At 40.0% G+C, this 15,213-nt stretch overlaps 1 protein-coding gene across 1 annotated transcript in view; it reads right to left on the reverse strand.

The window, feature by feature from the left end:
• The window catches only part of SIM1 (SIM bHLH transcription factor 1), a 39,434-nt gene that overhangs the window by 13,371 nt on the left and 10,850 nt on the right, over positions 1-15,213 (reverse strand). Inside the window, exon 8 of the mRNA XM_042821947.1 lies at positions 14,896-15,043. Within this exon, the coding sequence (XP_042677881.1) occupies positions 14,896-15,043 (148 nt within the window). The remainder of the gene's footprint in view (positions 1-14,895; positions 15,044-15,213) is intronic.

The following is a 15,213-nucleotide window of genomic DNA, read 5'->3' on the forward strand; positions in this document are numbered from 1 at the left end:
AGCACAGCATCCATTTGATAAAATATGCTATTTCCCATTGTCTTCTTGGTTGTAACTCCCAGAAGCGTTTCTACTTTGCCTTGTCGCTGGTTCTTTCAATGCCCATTGTAAACTTTAATCCTAACTGTTGTTGTATTTGAGGTAACATCATGAAGAAAATAAGACCAAAGCCTACACCAACTGTACTTCTCTGAGAAGGACAAAAGCTGGAGGAGAAATGTGTTCGATGGAAGAAACCAATCTGTCTGCCCATGACTTCTGTGCCAGCTGGATCTGCAAGACTTGTGTAAAGAGTGCTCACAAATCAGCAACAGAAGATTTTTTCTGCCTACTATCACTGCCAAAATATACAGCACGAAGAAAGATGAAAAGTCTGGTTAACAATGTTTTGAAAAGGAGGTAATGGCTGATTAGCATGTAGACAAAAAGGAGCAGTGAATGAGCATCAGAATAACATAGCTCCTGAATTCCTGGCAAACAAAAGAGGCTTACACAATTGTGGCAACTGGAACTCACCATGAAATTGAAGAAAATCAGAGTTTTCTATATAGCCTTATTGGAGGGAGAAAAAAAAAAGAGAGAGAAAGAAAAGAGTATTGCTAGAAACAGTGTTGGGAAGTCTGGAATTAGTAACGGAGGCCCAAGACAAAACTGTAGAGAAAAACTGAGGTTTTCTATACTTGTGTTTCTTCAAGAAATAGGAGGATCTTTGGGACTACCTTAATAAAAAATCTAAAACAAATGAACAGACATTAACTTTAGAAAGCTAATGGCATATTAACTTTGAAAATATTGAGATTCATTAACTCAAGAGAAATTAAACCCAGAAAAAAATGTTTTCAAATAGCAAGAGCAGCTGACCAGAACTTTTCCAGAGGAAAGAACAAGATAACACCCATTAGTGTTATAAATATTAGATATTTATAAATATTCATAAATATTCAGACTGAACCGAATGAATTTAAGAAGGAGGACAAACACACTCAAGAATAAAAAAAAGTTCTAATGTATGTACTCTCATAAGCAGCATAACCTTCAAAACAAGATGGGAACTTTCAGAACAAGAGGAAAGAATACTCTGCCCATTGAAAAATCTGCAAAAGCCATAAGGAAGAGTGCCTGTTTACACTGATGTCTCAGCAGAGAGAAAGGAAGAATAAGCTATACATGCAGTAACTGAAAATACATCAATAATCAATGAAGAGACAAATATTTACAATGCATTTTTTCTATTAAAAGATGTTAGATGCTCCAAAGAAAATTTACAGAAATTCAGTCTTTATACATGAACTTATTGTATTAGAAGCATCTTTCAGTTCATACTTTCAAAACACCAATATACAGCTGGAAACAGATCTTACACTTATTCTCTCCATTGATAGCCTGAAAACTATGTTATGATCATGCTGTCAGTGGAAATCATACCAAATCATACCAAGGCATCAAGTGACCGTACAGTTCTGACAAACGTGGGATAACCTATATCTCTTCATTCCTAAAACACATTAGTGTAATAAACAAAATACAAGCTGCAAGTAAAAGCATAAGATAACGTAAATGGAGCAAATTACTGCATCTCGAGTACAATTGTTCACACCACTGAAGTAAAGAGGAAAGCACTGTTCATGCAAAACAATCAAGGTGTGATGTTAATTGGTTACACTATTATTTCTTGTGAGCACATTATACATTTTTATAATTTATTCTACTGCACAAAAAATATTTATTAAAAGAGAATATATGAATGCTGTCTGCATTTTCTTTTAAAAAACTGAGAAAACTAATTTTGTCCTGCCGATGTAACAGTATAAAAGTATGACTTAAAACTCATTAATGTTCAGTCTATTTTGCAGTTGCTGCAATCCAGTAAAAAACAGCCATGAAGGTGGTAAAAGCCCAGCACTTCCTCATCTGATCTGATGACAATACTGTAATATATTATTCTTCTACTCTTAAACAATGCTTGCAACTTTTAACATTTCTGCACTCCAGCTCATGCAATGCTTACAGCACCATTCAGCAGATGAGTGAAAAGAGAACAGATTCTGGCTGTTCGTCATGTTCATGGCTTTCTAAATCAGCAGATGGTGCAACAAAACAGACAGTTTCCTCATCTGCTGTGTTCTCTATTCGTGTACAATGTGCCTCAGAAATGTTTACAGAGGCCTCGATCTGTTCACGAGACTGTCGGGAGAAGAGTATGCAATTCCCTTATCGTATTCCTGAACCAATCACAATAGCAATGCATCTCTTCACTCATATAAGAAATCAAACTTCATGATGCTAGTCTGGAGTGGGAAAAAAATCTCTTGAACTTCGCTGCTATGAAGCTATGAAGCCACACTGTTGTTCAGTTGTGTGACCTCAGAGATACTCTGTGCCTCAGTTTTTCCATCAGCAATTGGTGATCCTCCTTAAAATTTACTGAGTGAAAAGCCCCATAAAGCTCACCAAGTTATTTGGAAAGACCCTCCAGAAATCTCTCAAGTGGTTGTTTATCACTAGGACATTAATGGTTAAGCACTGCATCTAGTTGGAGAAGTATCTGTATATTGGATCCCTTCACTGAGTGCCAACCACCTATTTATCCCCATAAATAGCATAAGCAACAGTAGCTGTTTACATCTTGTTGACTTAAAGTTTACAGCCTCTTCAGCCATGAGATTCACGTACATGATATCATGTTTCTGTATTTGCTCTTAAAGATAGAGCAATCCAAACCAGGAAGTTCAATTAGAGGATTTGATACGTTCGGGAAAATTGAAGCATGAAGTTTCCTATTCAGACCGTGTAACATAAATGCCTGAGGATATCTTCTAGAGAGCTACTGTCAGAGAAATTTTATATTTTCCCTGATTGGTTTTTCGTCTCAGAGTGCAGTCATTTAACTGTCAGTTGGAGTTAAATAAAATGTCCTGGCCTCTAGATAATCATGGTGTAGCAGTGTTTTCAGCGGTCTGAAGGTACAGTTTGTCATTCCCAACCACATGTCTAGCCATCTCTGGCTCCAAAAGGAGCTCTTTTTACATTGGTCTTTATTTACTAGATTTTCTAGATAAAAAAATATGCACCAGGGATTTATTATTGCTTGTGAATAAAATGCCTAAGATATCCTAGGATAATTACATAGAAAGATAATGATAATCTTTAGTTACATATAGCACTGAAAAAAAATGCTTTATATAAATAAATAAAATATGAAGAACTGATTTTAATTCTGTAACATTCATTTTTACCAGGAGTGCTTTCTTTCAAATGTGCCCAGGAACACAATCATCTAGAAGTCATGTTTGGTGTTTAGTAAATGTCATGCTAAATGGAGAAGTGTATTTGACAGGAGCTTACAAGGATTTGTATATGTTGTAATCTGCCTGATAATGAGCAATTGGAATTAAAGTGAATAGCTTGCAATACTTTCTTTTCTGAGTGGCCACAAAACAGTTAAGAACAGAGCCCAGTGCAGCATTTTATCTTGAGGCACGTTTAACCTTGCAGAACTCTGTGATTTATCTCTAGAAGTGTCAGCTTTGATTAAAACACTACAGTGACTTCTTTGTAAACATTTGGAGTTTTCCATTACATTCACCTGAACACTCAGGTAGTATTTCTGGATAAACCAAAGGCCATGTTAAATGAAACTTTAAATGGTCTTATTTTTTCTGCACATACAAGTACAGAGGATCCCCACAGGAATTCGTGCTACACAAATGTAAATTCTGGTATACTCATGTAAGACTATTTCTATTTCAGAGAAAACCAGACTGACAACAGTACAACAGACTGCTTTTACATAGGTAGACTCACATTTCCATCTTATTAATATTTTTGTGTGTTAGAAAAAAAAAATAATGGTACCTTGAATACCACTGACAACTTTAAGACACTGATCTAGTAGCCAGTTGCTCTGAATTGAACTCTCACCCTTCCATCGACTGCTGTGCAAATCCTGTATCACAGGGTTTTTGAAAGCACTTGGCACTTGCCTGAGCTTACCCTCAAGGAAGCCAATGGGACTCCTAATTTGGGTAAGGTCAAATTTAGCCCAGATCTTATCACTTCCGAGAATCTCTACCTTAATCTTTCTGAATTCCAACTGTAAAAATTAGGTAAAAAATACTTTCCTGTGGGAATCACTTCTTTTGCAGAGCATTTTTTGTCTGTCTCGCCTATTAAACCAGTTTTTTATTTGAAGGAATAATCTCCCATTAGCAATGCATATGGTAGCTAATGTTACTAAACTAAATCTCAGATGCTGCCTCTGGCTGCGTATCTACTACATGCAAGAGAAGAAAAAAAAAATAGAAAAGATAAAACACATTGTCTGAGAGCAGTACTCATGTCATTACTGAGGTAAAACATGTTTTTATTTTCAAAATTTTCATGTGTTCAGTACAAATGTTTTTACTATGTCCTATACAATTAATCCTTGATTGAACCTCTTCCAGATAGTTAATAATTAAAGATTTCTTTACAGTTGGTATGCCAACAGTTCATCCATGCCTATTACATACCAATTTTCACAGATGTGTTCTTTAATTGGAGTCATTTATTTCTAATCTGCTTAAGCCTTCACTAGTGTAACGCTTGACTAAATATACATTAAACTCACCTACTTAAACTGCTAAAATAAATTTGTATTCTATGAATAAAAGTACTTGACTGAACACATGTAATACTATTGTCATTGTGTACCCAACTGAGCAGAAATTATTTGAAATAGTATGACATATAGCTATATGATAGGCTTGGACAAAAGAATTTGAGAAAGACTGCTGATGACTTTTTGGCAGTAATTATAAAATAACAAATTTTTAAATCTTGAAATTTACTATAGTACAGTAATGCAAGCAATGTGACCACCAAAAGGAGGTCTTCATAATTTTCATTAAGGTTGTTAGGTGTTTTCACTTTAAAATCTATGTACTGTGTTAGAGATAAGAGCCTCAGACCAGCTCCAGGCTAGGAAAATGGCTGGTACAGAAAATAAACTTCAAAGAAAATTGACTACTCTGTATTTTGTAACAGTGACTGAAGTGATGGCACAAGATTGGATAAAAATATTGTATACTCTGATCACATCCTTTGAAAACCTCAGAGTGAGACAAGGACGATGATCTTGGAACAGCTTCTCTATGCAGAACAGATAAGGAGATTCCTTGGTAGGAAAAAGAGATAACAGAAGAACAAGAAAAGATGTGTAAACTGTGAGTGATACAGAGAAAATATGTAGGAAACAGGTGTTCACTTTTCCTTCTAATACAAGAAGTGTGGGGCTATCAATACAGGAAAACACTGACAACAAATACATTCAAAGGTATCAGCTCTGTGTAGGGTGTCCTTTGAACATTTTGAATGCTGAAAAAAAGTGCTGGAGAAGCATTATTGCATGTTTGCCCTATTTTGAAGTTCTTTCCAAAGTATTTGCTACAGTCACCATCAGTATGTATGTGATCCTGTTCAGCTTCTTACATTACACTGTTCACCATAGTTGGTCAGTAATTTCGTACTTCAATTGCTTTAAAAGAATGCAATGAAGAGTGGTCTTGACAACTTGTTGTTACTTTTAACAGTTTGCTGTAAATGCTAATCTATTCTAATCTATCATGTTTGATCAGCTCCTCTGTGTTCCCCATAATTAAAGTTTTTGTTGCAAGAACCTTCCTAAAATCCTGAAGTGAACACATCGAAAAATTAATTACCTTTACTGTGATAATTTAATCTTCTTTGAGAAGATGGATTATATCTCATTTGACAGACTTCCTGATTATCTTTTTTGACCAGAGAATGGTTTATCTAAGAAAAAACAAAGTGCTTGAAAAATTGGTTCACTATTCATTCTGTTAGCTCCCTCTTGGCAACTTTCCTATCTGCATGCCTCATAACATACTTGTCCATCATTCTAGCCAGCTTTTGCTGATCAACTTGGTCCCATAGTGCAAAGCATGTTAAGTCCAGGATGGTTCATGATCCTCATTTCACAAGGAGGTCCCACTTACAGTAGATCACTTTCTCTTTCATCAGATTCACCCTTTCTTGCCATAAGGCTTTCACTTTCTTCAGAAAAAGCAAGATTTTTCTACAAAAAATTTGTTTCCCATTCACTTGTCTAGAGGCCCTCAGCTTTAGTTAAGGGACAGTACTTAGTCCCTCCAGGTCATTCTTTGTCATTCTCTGCCCGCAAAGCAAGTAACCATGATATGTTAAGAAATGCTTTTTGATTGAATCTTGAAGGTAAGAGAAGAAGGGCAAGGAATTATATGTATTTTTTAGCATTTGAAAAGAGAGGGGCTTAGTCACTTTCATTATTATTATTTTTACCTACAAATTAATCTACTTGTTTTTTATTTACAAACTTCTCCTGCAGCCAAAGCCCATCCACATTATTTGTTTACTTGTGTTTAGGGCTCTGTTCATATCACTCTCTCTTGGTGATCCAGCTTTTATAGACATATCGTATATAATATGTTTAAGATTTAAACATCAACCAGAAAAGCTGATATCACAAGGCTGTAAGGCATTTCATTTGTTATTTTCCTGCTAATTACTGGTTCAATCTCCTCAAAGTACGTATTATATTTATTATGTGCTATCATATAACTCGCTGCTAAAGAGCGTCCAATAGAGGGCTACAGAGATGGTGAAAGGCTGGAGGGCAGGATGTATGAGGAGCATCTGAGGTCCCTTGCTCTCTATTGGGGATTAGAAAAAGTCTTTTCACCAACAGGTTGTCAGGCACCAGAACAGCTTCCCCTGGGCAATCCCTTCCAATTTGGGATGTTCTATGATTCTATGAACTGAGTCCATTAAATGTTAAAATTTGTTCAATATAACCTTTGTTAGGTTGACTACCTACACCCTCTGGGCCACAGAGTATGTTAAACCACCATATATTGCACACTCACTACTATCAAATTCAGAAAATAGAATTTTTAATAGTCTTTATCTACAACCTTCTTATGAAATGTAAATCTGTCATCTGGCTAGCACCTTTGTTCTCCTGGTCCTTGCTTTGTCACAAACAGGCAGGGGGACCTGGTTTTGGCCAATCTGTTTTCACTGTACATCTATCAGAGTACATACACACATAACCTAGGTGCCTGCAGAGTCTCTGACTAGGCTATTCAATGCTCCTGTGCAAATGTCCACAGTATACACACAGATTATCTCCCCTGCCAATCCTATAATGGTCTCTGGACCAACACTGCAGGTAAGCTGTCAATGAACTAAACATATTTTTGATTTGTATTTGTGCAACAAATTCAAATTATTACAATATATGATAGTTATTGTGCTTTTGGTGAGCATTTCTGTAGCACATTTGCAGCACACCACTCAGTGTATCATACTCATGCCAATGGCGCAATACATATTCTCTCCTACTGCTCTTGAGCTCGTTAGGTAATGGAAGAATGGAAGCCCTGATTGCATACTCCCATGTTAAATTACACACGTGTTGGTATACAATTTACTTTGAACTGAAGCCACACCTCCATTCCCATTGCTGCTTTTCACAGGAAGCGCTAAGGATGTTGATTATCTTTCAAAAGATGATACTTTTTCTTTAACTCCCCTAATCACAGCTTAAAATCAACAAAATTATTTGGGAGAACAATATTCAGCAGTTTGGCTGCAAATGCCAGCAAAATAAAAATAATTTTAAAAAGCTAGTAGGTTATTTATCCCCATATCCAGATTTATTTGAGCAAATATTCTAGTTGGTTATGCCTTGTGAAACAATAAAGATTGTTTATTTGTTCTGTGTACAAAACAGTCTTTGGAAACAGCAAGAGAAAAACAGCATGTAATGCCTTTGGGTGGGTTTCCATTAACCATGTCCTAAGCCAGGGAGTTTTCTGTAGCAACAGTCTGAGCTACAGGCTGCCAAACATTGTACAGAAAGAACTGAAAGCCACAGGCTACTTTTAACAAAGCTGCCTCAGGGCAGACTCTCCATATTGGCTTTCTCACCAAAAGCACAGATATGAGAAGGGTGAATGTGGGGATGGGTTTAAAGATCTTCACTGTTGGTGATGCCAAAGTAGCTTCACAATACTAGGGGATATTGCCAGACTTGAGTTAACCAAGCATTTGAGTTTCCATAGTTGCATTGAAACTTCAGCAGATAATAGCTGTTATTTTCAACATTGCTGCCCTTGAGATTTATACACAGTGGTTTGTAGCTGAAAAATTCCAGCTGTTCTTCATTAAGTCCCAATTCAACATAGTAATGAACATGGCCTTCCAGCCATCTCTATTTGGCAAAGACAAGAAATATTCTTATTTCTATGTGTGCGCCTAAGGTTTGTTGGGGTTTTTTTGTGTGTTTTTATTTATTTATTTCAAAACAGAGTACACAAGCATATAATCATGCACTGAAAGTTACGTCTAAGCACTTTCAGAGCCAGCCAAGTTGTCCCACTTTTGTCTGGGTAGAGTTAATTTTCCTCCTAGTAGCTGCTGGTGCTGTATTTTGGATTTAGGATGAGAATAATGTTGGTAAGTCACTGATGTTTTAATTGTTGCTGAGCAGTGCTTACACAGCTTCAGGATCTTTTCTATTTCCAGGAGGGATCATCCAGCAAGGAGTTGGGGGTGCACAAGGAGTTGGGAGGGGACACAGCTGAGACAGCTGACTCAGACTGATCAAAGGTATATTCTGTACAGTATGGTATCTTGTTGAGCAGTAAAATCTGAGGGAAAGAAGAATGAAGAGGGATGTTCAGAGCAGTGGTGTTTGCCTTCCCAGGAAGCTACTTGCGATGAGCCCCACTTTCCTGGAAGTGGCTGCACATCTGCCTGCCGATTGGAGATAGCGAAGGAATTCCTTGTTTTGCCTTTCTTGTGTGCACAGCTTTTTCTTTACCTTTATCTCTACTGTCTTTGTCTCAACTCCTGAGTTCTCACACTTTAGCCTCTCTTATTCTCTCCCCATCAGGGGAGGGTGAGCAAGCGGCTGTGAGGTGCTGAGCTGCCTGCCAGTGTTAAACCACAACACATGTGCTCAAATTATTTAGTAAATCAGGACTTCTGTGATTTAATTGCACTAAGTGGACGACAGAAAAAAAAAAAAAAAAAAAACCAACGAGGAATAAATTGTGTAAGCGTATTTAAGATCATGGGATTGACTCCAGACTGCAGTCGTCACAAGCCTCCAGAGGGGTCAGATTCTGTACCCTTGTTCGCACAGAGCAATGCCTGCCTCCATAAATAGTGTCATCAAAGCGAGTGGGCTGCCTCTGAAGTAACCTACTGAGTACGAACATGTGTGCTGGAGCCTAGCCCATGCTGTAAAGTACAAAAGAGAGGTGAGGGAAGGAGAATTAGATTTTAAACAGATACTTGCCACTGTTGAACAGACAAAGGAGATTTATTTGTTAACACTTAATTTAGGACATTTCTAAATGCCGTGTTTTTGTGTGTATGAATAAGAGCTAGCAAGAGCACCTTAAGGTAGAGGGTACTGCAGAAGCAGCTAAGTAACCTATCACACCTGTTGCATCACATGGTAATTACAGTGAAACAACATGAGAATCAGCAGTACAGAGATGCTGCACAGAGCAAACTTGCAACAGATTAAGGAAACAGAAACAGAGCTAGTAAAACTGTAAACCTGCTGAAGGAACATGCTGCTGATGTTAGGAGAGTGAGAGCCAGTTCAGCACTCAGTTGTGTACTGAGAACTGGCAGGATAACAGAATCATAGAATCATCCAGTTTGGAAAAGACATTCAAGATCATCAAGCCCAATCATTATTCTGATCATCCAAGTACCATCACTAAACCGAGTCTGTGCCTATGTTCCATGATAATGGGAATAGTATCTTTTGGAAGCAGCTCAACTGCATGGCCTGCTTCTTCTGCACAGCCACTGATACAATTCTGACTGGTACTGTAATGATACAAATGTCATGTGGCAAAACCAGCAGACACTTTTCCAATGGCCTTGGTTGCATTCAGCCCTATGAACTATGATAGTGTAATTGACTTCAACCATCAGTGCCACAATCTGTGCTCTCCACCTGTGTCTTGTGGAAGGATCACTGGGGTTGACCCCAAAAGGGACATGGGCACCTAGAGCTGCTTGTGCTGTTCACAAGGCTCGTTTGTGCCATTCAAGGTTCTGAGGGGCAGAGCAAGGATAACGTGCAAATATTCTCTCTAGCAGAAACACCTGTGCTCCAGCATACAGTGCTGTGCTTCTGTGCAAAGTGAAATCTGTGACAGCTTACCTTGAGCCATTAACTGTGGCATTTTAGGAGTAAGAATCCCTGTGGTGGGCCCTGGAACTTTCGTCAGTGGAGTCAAGGCGGGCAGATGGAGATAGTAATTGCTTTAGCTATTGCTGCTAAATCTGCTGCTCAACATGTCTCACCCCTAGACAATCATTTTACAAGATCTGTAATTCAGCATTTGGAAGCAGCAAGTTTCCAAAGGCTGTAGCAGCCAGCTCACTGAATGGGAGAAGGATGAAGTGAAAAGCATTTCAAGTCACATTTCTTACTTGGAATACGGATTGTTCCTCATAGTCCTAAATTTCACACTGCCTGAGACCATCAGTAGGCATGCATTTAAACTAATGACTGTTTTGTTCTCTCCTGTGGATCTAAGTTGCAGTCCTTTAATCCTCACTCTAGCAAATAAAACTGGGTTCAAAAAAGCAGCGGCTGCAGACTCTGGCACACAGTTTTAGTGCCTCAGCCATTACCGTCACCTGGTTTAAATACAAGCATAGAAATTTGGAGTGAATTAAATAAATGGTAGCTAAGAAAGGCCCTACATGAACAAAGAAGAACTGCAGAAGCGTATTGTGGACACCTGGAGAAGCCTGTCTCCTATTTGCAAGAAATATATAAACGGTGCTTCAGGGAGACAACTCTGCAATAAAAACTATGGCAAACAAACAGAATATTGCATTGAATAGTTCAAGAGGAATCCTTTCATGCTTTTTTCTTTGAGGCATGTGCACTTCGAGAATTTTGGCTGATTAAAACAGTTCTATTACATATTTACTTTGCTAATCAGATCATACCAGTGAAGAAAGGTTTTCTAGTCCTAGGAAAAATGCAGACTGAATAGATGAGGTGGGACTCAGTTCTGTGCACTGGAAGTGTCAAAATTCCCATTAATGCAGAGAAATGTAAGGAAAAACAGGTCAGATTTGTTTCTACTACTTACAACTACTGAAGGAAAAAATTAAAAATAAGAAATACCTTGTTAAAGTCAGCATGCCTCGTCTCGAGTATTAAAGGTAGATAGCTACACTTGTATGAGTCATTCCTCTAATGAAATGAGTATAGATGTGCAGTATTACTACTGTAATAACTTCCCCAGTTTATTCACTATCCTACACATTCCATCACACAACTGAGAGATACAAGCCGTGTACCTTGGGCTGAGGAGAGTACTCTGCCACATGTCCAAACAGGTGGATTTGAGAGAAATGCTGAAGAAAAGCGGGACTGGAGGTATGGTAATATGAGGTATGGATGCTCCTATTGACTAGGAAACAAGAGGTGAGACCTGGAAGCAGGTCAAAAGACCCAGAAGCAGGTCAAAAAGAGAACGGTTATGAAAAGCAATGGAAATACTTCATTGCGATTGTCTCAGAATACTCTAAGAGCTATGATTTTGTCCGAAACATGACTTCCCCAAAGCCTGCTTAATATGCCAGGGAGGAGAGCTTTCAAAGTCCAACTCACCACACAGAATGCTATCACAGTGTTGATCCAACTATTTTAAACCTGGTAGTACACAAAGCTATAAATAGTTACAATTTAAAGATGAAGACTGAAGATACAATTAACTGTTAATTCATTCTAAATTGCATTTACCACATCATTACGTAAAACATTCATCAATATGGCATTTATTTGTGAAATAATCTTTCAAACAAATTGCGTACTTCAATTTGTGCTTCTAATCAGCCAGATGCACAATGTAATGTGAAGAGGGCAACTGGAACTTGTATGTACTATATCATCAACATAGATTAGTCATAATTAAATACTTAATCCATTTTATTGCTGCACGGTTTTATCACTGCATGGTACTGCTATTGTTATTCTTTCAAAAGCTAAAGAACGAGGAAATGTATATAGGAAAGCTTCCTTAGATTTCTCTAGGGACAAATTATTATAATATTTGTTCTTGCTCAAAAAGTCAAAGGATTTGCACTTTGCTTTACCCATTTGTTTAAAGGAAGGTTGTTTGCCATCTAAATATAAACTTAACTTCAGCAGTTACATTCTCTATTAATTGACTCATACTCAAGTCCCTTTATGTGATAAACATGCACAGCTAATAATCAATAATATGGCAAGAGTGTGTACAGAACAAATAAAAGAAACAGATATTCTTTGTCTGTGCTCGCGTATGCCAAGCAGAATACAAAGAAGAGCAAATGCTGAAATCCTTAAAGGTCATTTACATTAATTTTTTGACACACTCTGATTACACAAAAAATAACCTTCCCTCTTGTTGCTCACACGCGCTTGCCACCGTACCTATCCAGTTCAGTATGTATACTTATTAAAAACATTTGTTCTCAATTCTGGAATTCACTTTCACAAAGCTTAGGATTTATGGAAGATGGAAATGGTCCCTTTTTTATTTAATTAACTGAATGTGTGTTTGGGGAAGGAGTCCTACACAAACCCTTTCTCATTCTTTCTGTTTTCCTCCCACATACTGCTCAGGGGAGCTCTAAGGAGAGGCAGTGCCTCTCGGCCTGCACTGGCACAGATCTTTCAGACTGGGCAGGCCACTATACCACCCAGCATCTGTTTGCTCCTGCCCAAAACATCACATTCCTCCCAGAGTGAGAGAAAGCTTCTTCTTCCATGAGTAAATGAACCCCCTGCAGGACTTTGCCCAAGTGAAGGATACCATGCCAGGGGACAGACAGCTGCCCATTCAGCAAACTCAGGAATGTGTCCAATGTTGCCCAAAGTTGGTGGCCCTTTTGGTATGTTCACCCAAGTTCACTGTACACTGGCACTTCCTATTTTCAAAGGAACCATGGTGAGAGGCATCCCATCTTTCAGATGCTATCCTGCAATCCCACATGCAACTCTGCCATTTCCAAACTCTCTCCCCAGTTCCCATAATTAAGGGGCAATATGCAGAGGTTCACCATTTTTTTCTTCTGCCTGTTCAGTTGACCACGAGGGTCTGTGCCAAAAGCTGTTACCCACGCACCTTTCAGCTAGTTCTGGGCCACTGGAATGAGCCACTATCATCCTTAAGAAGCTTTAGGAGCCAGAGAATTTATATTAAATGCCTTAATCACATGCAGACTTTGAACACTATAGAACTAGTGCTCAGCCTTGCAAAGCAGAAACCCAATGAAGAGGCAATCAGAGTAGATAAGACCTCGACCAATCTGCACTACCAAAATCAGGGTTCCATGCAGTCAGGGTGCCCCTGTAGTCCCTGATGGTTGCAACCATGGATCGTGATGGACTCCAGCTCTGCCTTCTGCCCATATTCAAGTCGATGAGAAGCAGCCTTTCTCCAAAGCCGCTCAGAGGGGAAGCTCGGGAGAGCACACAGCCCTCCCACACATCACTTTGGCTAAAAACAGCTCTAAATATAACCTTGTTTCTAAAATCCGCGTACACGCACGAAAATACAAAGACCAGCAAAAGGACAGGAAGTCGGTAGGGGCGGAGGAGCCGCGCTATTTCGGTTCAGCCATCTACCCCGCAGCGCTCCTCGAGCTCGACCCGGAGGTGGGGAGGAAAGCCCAGCCCTGTGCCCACAGCCGCCCCGGGCAGGCAGAGGAGTGCGGGCTTCTGCAAGGGGAGAGCCGCAGACTTGGCCCCCAGCAGTCGGAAACCTCTTGAGGTGTGAGGAACAAGGGGTTTATATTCACTCTGTTGCTACTAAAGGGAAGTGAAATGACCGCTGAACTCAGGTGGTCATGGAAAAGCACGTAGAATTGCTGGCAGAAAGTCAAACCTGTACGTCAGCTGCCTTTAGGTTCCTAGTATTACCGTGCACTGACCTCTTGCTCTGCAGCTCCTCGTGCAGGTGCTCAGACTTAGCATAAGCAGCCGCTGCATTTCGGTTGAGCGGCCACCAAACCTATCGCCACCTGTGCTGCGCGGACCCGAGAAAGGAGACATCACTGCGCTGCCTCTGCCGCAGCTCTGGGAAGGTCCGGCCGCTCGCCCCTGCATCCCAGAGCGGTTGCGGCCAGGGGAGATGCCTCAGAGATAAGAGATCACCCCGCCCTGCGTGCCTCGATGCAAGCAGCACAGCCGGAGACCTGCCCGGCGAGCCCCAGATACTAAGGGATACGTTGAGATAGGCAGTATCTAAGCAGTCCCTCTGTTATTTTTTTCCTCTTTATTCCATTTTATCTTCATTTTTGTTAAGTTTCACTGACCCTTCTGATCACCAACTTTCTTTGTGGTTCTCTGCAAAGATCGCTCTCCAAGAACAAAAAAGAAACCTCGGAGCTTTGATAGAGACTCTGGATGAAATTAAGAACTTCAAACCCCAGATTTTTGAAAAGAAAAACAGATGTCCTGTTTGTTGAGTATAAATAACTCCGTACGTGAAAACCTTTTCTTTTTTTTTTTTTTCTTTTTTTTACGCTGCATTAAATTTTATTTAATGGTGGTTTATTTAAAATGTACAAAAAAAAAAAAAAAAAAAAAAAAAAAAAAAAAAGGAGAGGGAAGGGGGAGCAGGAAAATCTGCGGGTGCCAAAACCTCTAAATCTCCGTTCTCGAAAGGAAAGAGTCAAAGAAAGCCTTCACGTAGATTAAGCGCCCTGCTCCTCAGCGTGTGCCACAACCAACCCCCCCCTCCAGTCGTCGAGGCTCGGGGCCGGAGGCCGCGGCAGGTGCCCACCCCGCACTGCCGAGCGCATCCCGCGGAGAGAACTTACGTAAGGACGTAGTTGACGCTGACGATGCAATGCGGGCGCGACGAGCGGCTGTTGTGCACGATGGTGGCGTAGCTCTGTACCCACACCCAGCCGCCGTGCTTGGCCAGAAAGCGGTAGTACTTGGTGGTCACCTGGCCCTTCACCAGCACTGCGGGACAGAGCGGGGACAGAAGGGCTCAGGGGGGCTGCGGAGCATCAAGCGCGGCAAAGGGATGAGGAAAGGGTAGCCTCGGGCATCCCCTCCCCCTTTGCTATCGCAAAGGCTTTTCGAGGAGATCGAGGACAAACACAACGGGAAGGCCGGGGGGGGGGGGGGGG

This window comes from Centrocercus urophasianus, unplaced genomic scaffold (genome assembly GCF_019232065.1).
Source record: "Centrocercus urophasianus isolate 14NV4802_14NV808 unplaced genomic scaffold, USGS_Curo_1.0 seq_10, whole genome shotgun sequence".
Taxonomy (NCBI): domain Eukaryota; kingdom Metazoa; phylum Chordata; class Aves; order Galliformes; family Phasianidae; genus Centrocercus; species Centrocercus urophasianus.